This window comes from Aplysia californica, unplaced genomic scaffold, assembly GCF_000002075.1.
Source record: "Aplysia californica isolate F4 #8 unplaced genomic scaffold, AplCal3.0 scaffold00528, whole genome shotgun sequence".
Lineage (NCBI taxonomy): Eukaryota > Metazoa > Mollusca > Gastropoda > Aplysiida > Aplysiidae > Aplysia > Aplysia californica.
Window position 1 is genome coordinate 517,579 of NW_004797798.1, and position 8,187 is coordinate 525,765.

General features: G+C 40.7%; 1 protein-coding gene across 1 annotated transcript in view; it reads left to right on the forward strand.

Moving 5' to 3' along the window:
• LOC101850109 (arf-GAP domain and FG repeat-containing protein 1) overlaps window positions 1–8,187 on the forward strand; it is a gene marked incomplete in the record, with an annotated part of 53,785 nt that overhangs the window by 41,432 nt on the left and 4,166 nt on the right. Inside the window, 5 exon segments of the mRNA XM_013086973.2 lie at window positions 1,177–1,378; window positions 2,170–2,286; window positions 3,388–3,636; window positions 4,929–5,063; window positions 7,461–7,493. Coding sequence (XP_012942427.2) covers window positions 1,177–1,378; window positions 2,170–2,286; window positions 3,388–3,636; window positions 4,929–5,063; window positions 7,461–7,493 — 736 coding nt within the window.

Genomic DNA, 8,187 nt, shown 5'->3' on the forward strand with positions numbered 1-8,187 from the left:
GCCCCCCCCCCCCCCCCCAAAAAAAAGCAACAAACAAAAGCCAAATGAAACAAAGCAGTACAATTTACATAATTAAGATCAATTCAGAGACGGGCTGCTTTTATAAGGTTACCCTAGGTTGAGTGGGATCCTGTACCCAGCAGAATGACGGAGCTACTCAGTGGAATGGAATGTCTATCTTTCCTTTTTCCTAGCACCAAGGAATGACTGTTATAGTACTGATGTGCTTCTCTTTAGTCAAACACAAGAATTCTGGCTTTTAATGTTAACATAAGCTCCCTCCCCCTCCCCCCTTTTTTTCTGAACTCTACCGTTTTTGTCCATCTTTCTCTTTCCCAGCTCAAAACAACCATTTTTGTTTTTAATTTTTATGTGTTTCTTCTCTTTACTCGATGTTAAAGAAACCTTTTCCTGAGCTGTGTCGTTTCTTTTTGTCTCTGGTACACTTTTCCCCTTCACTATAAGAATTACTATTATTGTTTCGACATGATTGTCTTTACTCAGATAAATTAAACCTTTTCCTTTTGTTGCCTGCCTGTCTGTCTGTCTGTCTTAGTGGGTAGTTGGCGGGTGCTGTGGTGTGGTTTGCTCCTTCTTTCCTATTAAACATCTATCGTTCTTATCTCCCCTTCTACTTTTTAAGGTTTGTTACTCTCTTGTAATACCTCTAATCTTCTGGCGCTCATATGACCTTATGCAGGTGCGAGCGCCGTAAAACCTCTACTAAAACTAAACTGTCTGTCTGTCTGTCTTACTCTTTCTCCACACTTACTAATCACAGGTGGTTGGAGGATCCACTGGTGTGTTTTACCTGTTTCCTTTCCCCTCTTTGTCTTTGTCTGTATGTCTTGCTCTTCCTTGCACTAAACGACCATTATTGTTTCAGCTACTCTTTACTCCAACTACCCTAAGTGGGCGTTTGGCGGGTGCTCTGGTGTGGTTTGCTCCTTCTCTCCTATCAAACAACTATTGTCCTTGTCTGTCCTCCTTTTTTTATTAGAGTAATCTTTGGGACTTATACGACCTTATTGTGTTTCAAGTGCCATAAAAGGCTTCTTACTCAAACTAAGAATACCCTAAACCGTTTCCAGAACTCTGCTCTGAATGACTGTTATTGTTTTGATTTGCTTCTTCCCTTATCCAAACTAAATGAAGCTTTCCTTTCATGAACTGCAGCCAGCACCAGTGACTGTCCCCCACCCGAGCGCCTTCAAAACACCCCTGGCCGCTCCCGTCAGCTCCCAGCAGAACAACTCCACCGCCGCTGTCCCCGCCCCGGCAGCTGTGGCCAAACCCTCGTCGGGCTTTGACCTCTTGGGAGACCTGGGCGGTGACCCTTTCGCCTCCAACGTTCCCGCCACCTCTGGGAGCGCCGATGGTGAGTGGTTTTATATATTAGATATTTATATATATATGTATATTTTTGCTGTGATTGCTGATAAGAGCAACTACTAAAGAGATAAAGGGTGAATTGGAAGAGAGGAAATAATGGTTTATAAGAAGAATGTTGAGAGTTTCATGGAAGAAAAGAAAACAAATAAGTCTGTGCTTTGTACAGCCTATTTGCAGTGATGCCCACTGGAGCCAAAATGAAAGAGGCAAAATGCTTTTTTTATTTTTACCCAGTTGCTGTCTTGGGAGTCTTGATTATCTCACTGTATCCAAAAAGATTTATGGAAAAAGATGAAGAGGCAGGCCTAGAGCATATTTACTGTCTCTATTCTTTGACAATTGGAAATATTCCGATAATGCAACATTTCTGAAGATAATTTAAGATATTGGACTGAAAGAAGAGGAATGGTGTCTAATTCTGTCTCTGCACAAAACAAAACAAAGATTCTTTCAGAACGATTTTTGATAAATTTTTTTCAAATTAAATACGAACTGAATTTTGTCTTTGAAGATTGCTCTCTTGCACCTTTTGAACGGAGAGATATTGAAGTACCTACACACTCACAAAGTGTGAAGTTCACCTTTAAAGTGACTTGGATTTGTCTTATCCCTTCATTCTTGTGTCTTATTTTTAGGGGGAAGGGGAGGAGGGGTGCTTTTTTTCTTCTTTTGTATTTCATTTTTTGTTATCCTTTTCTTCTTCGCTCTTCTTTATCTATAGACCACTGCTCCACACACCTCTCAGGCTCACTATGTTTATCTGTCTTCCCCTTGCAGGAGGTTTCGCCGACTTCAGCAACTTTAACAGCTTCAGCACAGCTCCCCCACAGCCAACAGCCACAGCACCTGTGCCCCAGGCACAGCCTCCACCAGCAGCCTTTCCGATATCAAACAGTGAGTACGCTCCATTCGTTTTATCATGTGCCCAGTCAGAATGAGGTGTATGATATGTCGCTGAATTTGACCGAAGTTAGAAAGAAAACTCAAATCTGGTACCAATCTTGAATTTGGCAAGAACTGAAAATATGGTAATATTTTCTATGGAAAGACTTTTTTTTTCAAAGCCAAATTTCCATCTATCATTATTCAGCTTCCGGACGTCATTTGGACTTAACTTACTGAGAGCGGTTTAACACCTATTTAGTTCTTAATTCCATCTCTGACGTTTTTTAAAAGTGTTCCACAAGTGATTTTCTTGTGTCAGTAGGCTTGTTTGCCCACTCAGTTTTTCCTTTACGGGCGGTTAGAGGGTACCACTGATAGGTTCTAAACTTCGTTTCTTTCCCTCTCTTGTTCCCTGTGCTGGAGGACCCATCACTGTTTGGATGTTTTTCTGTTTACTCAAACTGAATGGAATTTTTTCTGTATTTCTATTTTGTGAATAAATGTTTTGTTGTCATAGTGACTCATGGGCATGGCTTAATGTATTGATGTCTTGGTGATTCACAGCTTAATATTTTATTGCCATGGTGACTCATGGCTTAATGTGTTTCCCTGTTGATTCACAGTAGACAGCTAGCTACAGTCAAAGCTGCTCTAATGGCCACCTGTCCAATACAATCACCTGTACAAAGGACCACTTCCCACTTCCCCCTTGCATTTTGTTCACATTATAATGGCACTGTCCTAAACATCCAGTCTAAGACAATCACTTTATCTCCTCGACAATGGGTGGCCGTTTTGGATAATTTTGACTGTATTTTCACTAGGCAACTTATTCTATACATTCCTTCTACTCCTTCATTTTCTCTTATATTATCTTGCCCATACCCTCAACTAAGTGGGTGGTTGGCGGGTGCTCTGCTATGGTTTGCTTCTTCTTTCCTATCAAACATCTATCATCCTTATGTCTGCTCCTTCTCTTTTGTGTCTCTTGTAACACCTCTAATCTTTGGCACTTATGTGACCTTATTGTGTTGCAAGTGCTGTAAAACACTTACTAAAAACTAAAGCAGACCGTTAACTAATCCTCCTCGTCCCCTCCATCCCCCTCAGCTCCTCTCCAGCCCATGGGCACAGGCCTGACCCCAACCTCTAGCAACACACCGGCTGCCGCCCCAGCCCCTGCCCCACAAAGCCACACGGCGGCCTCTTTTTCGGCCATCAGCGACAAGTATGCAGCCCTGGCTGATCTTGACAGTGCTTTCAGTGCCCCCACCACCACGGCCACGGCCATCAATTGGGGCGGCCCAGAGGGTGGGGCCATTAACTGGGGTGGGAGCAGTAGCAGCAGTGCTCCTGTCAGTGAGTATCTAGGTCCTTTTGTGATTGGGGTTGTTTTTTTGGTTTTTTTAATGGTATGGGTTAAGATTGCCCTTTTAGACATGGTGCTAGAGACCAAATGGAACAAAAAGAAGATGTAGACTGACTGTCAGTTATGGAAGTCCGATCAGAGATGAGTTAACCACCAAGGGCCTGGATGCGTGTCCAAACTGGAGGAAATGGCCAGGGACAGACAGACAAGTATCACTGTGGCGTCAACTGCTCTCTGCTTTGTGCATTTGTTGATACAGAAAGTGGGAGGGGTTAAAATGGTGAGATCAAGAAAAGAAGATGGTGGTGAATTGGGCTCACTTTAAACAAGCCACCTCATAATGTGACATGGCAAAGCTTAAGATAAAATCCTTGAGTAAGGAAGAAGAAAGAAAGGCTGAGTTCCACCAGGGAGGCAGCTCTCAGATCAGTGGTACACAGGTGGCAGGAGGTGGAGAGGATCACTCAGAACAGAGATTGATGGAGAACTCTTCGTGGCAGCTTTCATCCTATAAAAGGGTGAATAAAGCAGAGAGAGAGAGAAAGAGAGAGAGAGAGAGAGGAAGATGGGTTGGATGCCCGTTTCAACACTATTAGGATATATACAAGAGTTGAGACGTCTGAATTTGACATTCATTTCCTATATGACAGAGCAAAGCAAGTGGATGGGGTTCCTTTAAAACTCCCCAGACAATTCAACTGTTGCGTGTTCAAACCAGGATGGTCCACTCCATAGCCCAGTATGATACTGAGTAAGCTAATGGTGCACCATTACATCATCTTTGCACCAATGGGCTTGTGGATAAAAAAGTGTTAAAAAAAAGATGCTTCCCTGTGGATCTCTCAAGCCCTCCTATCGGTGGATAACTGCTTTTGTATGACAATTTAATTAGCAGCAAGTGGACTTATGAATTAATTCAGTTTATAATGTGTAATCCTTGTTTTAATTCACCAGAAATTGTTCTACTGATAGCTTGTGTGTTATGTAATGTGATGTTTTAATGATTGTCTATTGTACTGTTGCATGGATTGTATTTCAAAATCTGAAAAACTTAAAACTCCCGAATTTAATTACCACTTACCATTGGGTGGTTGGCGTGTGCTCTGGTGTGGTTTGCTCCTTGTTTCCTATCGAACATCCATCGTCCTGATCTCTCCTTCTTTTTTGGTGTTTGTTACTCTCTTGTAACACTTCTAATCTTCGGCACTTGTATGACCTAATTGTGTTGCAAGTGCTGTAAAACTCCTACTAAAGCAAATGGCCGCTTACCTTCTTTCTTTAGGCACTCCATCGAGCGGTGCTGGAGTCAGCTGGAGTGGTGGCAGTGCTGGTGCAGTGCCCATCAACTGGAACAATGCGGGTGCGGGAACCATGGGTTCGAGCCCCGTCTCCCAAGGCTTTGGTGCGCCACCAGCAGGTGTGTAGCTGTTTTTTTTGGTTGGTTTTTTTCCTCCTTTAGCTACAAGTCTACTTAAGTATATTTTGAAAGTGTTAATGTGTCTCCCAATGTCATTGATTAACTCCTGAACCCAGTCCTTATGGGGTTTTCTGGATGCCATTGTTTTTTGGGTTTGTTTTTTTCCCCAGCTCATTATCTTTATGTGAGTGGTTAGAAGGCATCAGTTGTAGGTCTTGTCCCTCTGGTGTTTCTGTCTGTCTGTCTGTCTGTCTGTCTGTCTGTCTGTCTGTCTGTCTGTCTGTCTGTCTGTCTGTCTGTCTGTCTGTCTGTCTTGCTCAATCCCAGCCCCAAATGGTCGTTTTTGTCTTGATTTAGTTTTCTTTACTAGAAACAACCATATCTTTGTTAGTCTTCCGTGCCCAAAGTTTTTATTAATAAGCACTGAGATGAAAAGTGTGTAAAAAGATAAGCATTTTGTCTTGCTGATTTAAACGAATGAACCAGTTATTATGGTACTGCTGAACACTTTTTCTAGGCTTATTTAACAACAGTAAAAAATAAATAAATGGCAGACACTAATGCCATTGTGTTTGTTGTATTTTGCATGTCAGTTTTTATTACTAGTTAGGATTTTATGATTGTAACGTTGGTCAAATTCAAATGAGACTGGAAAAAACATACGCTAGTTTTGATGATGATTAGATAAAAGATGTATAACACTATTAAGTTTTGTAGTTCTCTGTTAAATGATAAAAATATGAGCATCTGTGGTGTAGTGGTTCGGGCCCTAGAGCTGTCGAAATGCAAAAGGAGTGTTTTTGATTCACAAGTGGGGAGGTTATTTTTTCAGTCATCTCCGTCTGCCTACTTTGATGCTTTATCCCATCCCACCCAACCCAGGTTGGTCCTGATTGATAGGGTAAAAACTGCTGGCTTCCTAATTTAAATGATCTAAATTGTGTTGATGAGTGCATTAAAATTTTACCCCCAAAAAATACAAATCTGGCACGACTTGGTGGAATCAGGCGCTCGTCAAAATAATGAAAGTCAAGAAGCTGGCTTTTTTCCGCAGATTTTGAAATTTTTATAGAATTTTTGTTTTTGGCTCAACACCTTTCATGCCCATTCAAGAACACATTTCTGTGTCGATTTTACAGAAAAATGTTGATGAAAGGCATAAAAGATGTAAATTTTCAGTTTCCGCGGACTCAAGCTAAGGAAATAGCTCATCTTTGGCGGCCATTTTCTCGCTAGTTTTACCTCTGTAACCAGGCGACCCCCACCTCCTACAATCGCTAATATCTTGACTTTTTTTCAAGATAAACAGATATTTTTTTCCATCAAAAGCAAGGCTAATGGACAGGCTTTAAGATGATACCAATAACTCTATATGCCCTAAAATTGACGAGCGCCTGATTCCACCGTGTTGTGACACAAACGTATTTTTTTTTGTGCCCGAAGTCTAGCTGTGGGAAATCTAAATGAGAATAAGTGACAAGTGAACTGAGGGATTTGATTACACAGGAAATGCCAAGTGCTGTAATTGAGCGTTGTCGTAAACAATGGAATATTGTATGTGATTCATCCTGGTGAAAATCAGGTGCTCTGATAATTCTAAATAATGAATTCAAAGAAACAGGCGTATTCCTGCCCATTTTACAATTTTTTTACCTAATATTTTTTGTTTTTTTGCTCAGCACTTTTTATTTCCTTGTGAAAACACATTTCTGTGTCGATTTTACTGAAAATATTGATCAAAAGCACAAAATTCAAGGATACTCAAGCTTTGGAAATCCCCAAACTTTGGTGGCCATTCATTTCTCACTAATTTTACATCTGACACCAGGTGACCCCCACCTCCTTCAATAGCAAATATCTTGACTTCTATTCAAGATAGATGGGAATTTTTTTTAAAACCCTGCAAAACAAATGAACAAGCTTTAAGATGGTACCAACAACTCCACAATCCCAAAAATTGATGAGCGCCTGATTCCACCGCGTTGTGACACATATTGCGAAGAATGCGATGATGGCAGTAGTAAAAGATCTCAGTGCTGGGACGTGTTGTGTCAGTAGTTACTTCTTGATGATCTTTGATGCTCTTCCTTTACCTCCTCACAAAGGACGTTTTGTGAATTTTAACGGTCTGAGAATAAGCTGTGTTATGTGGATTCTATACTTAAAAGCTGACTTGCTGTTAGAACTTAGAAGTAGGCAAACACTTCATGTGAGAAAGTCAGTCCGATATTTGCATTCTTCGAATTAAACATTGCTTTAGTGGTTGTGGCCAGCAATACTATATGCAGTATTCTTCAACATACACTTCTTGTTTTAGTAAAAGTGGTGGGGGGTTGAGATTTGGATGATTTCATTTGTCACTAACTGCCATGTCAAACGTTTGTCTACTGTGTTCAGGGAAACCAGGCAACCCTTTCTTAAAACCAATGGGTAAAGTGTGCATGTTGATAAAGTCTTTTTATAATTAACTCCGTTCCGTTCTTGACGGTCCTATTATTTGCTATATAATAGCATTTGTTTTATACCTTTCTTGCATGATTTCTGAATTCTATTTTGAAAGTTGCTACCCGTACTCAACAAGCATGCTAGTGTGCATAACAGCTGAAAAACTTTGAGGAACTAGAAGGGCTTGCTATAACCTGTATAGTGTTTCAGATATGCTGTTTATTCTACGAATCCCTAACTATTTGTATCTTGTGCAACAAGGTATGTCTTTGCTTTTAAAGAATCTCTTTTATTTATTTTTTTTTTTAAATGCACGGGAGAGAGAGTGTATGTGTGTGTGTGTGTGTGTGTGTGTGAGCGTTTGTGTTTGTATGTTTGTGTGTGTACGTCTGTTTTGGCGAGTTACCATGCCACAGACTGAAAGCGGAGAGTCTTTGTATAACCAGCTTTGCTACAACCGTTTTATTCTTCTGCTTGAATGTAAGAAAGCTGTTTTCCATTGTACCTTAAATTTTTTTGTTCTGATTTTCGTACTTGAATTAGCTGGCTGTTTTTGGAGCCGTATGTAGATTTCACTCTTCAGTCTTCTTTGCAGAACCAGTACTAATGCAAAAGCAGCACATTCCAAATATCTGCTTTAACCCATTTTCAAAACCTTTTCTTCACTACGCAAGTAACA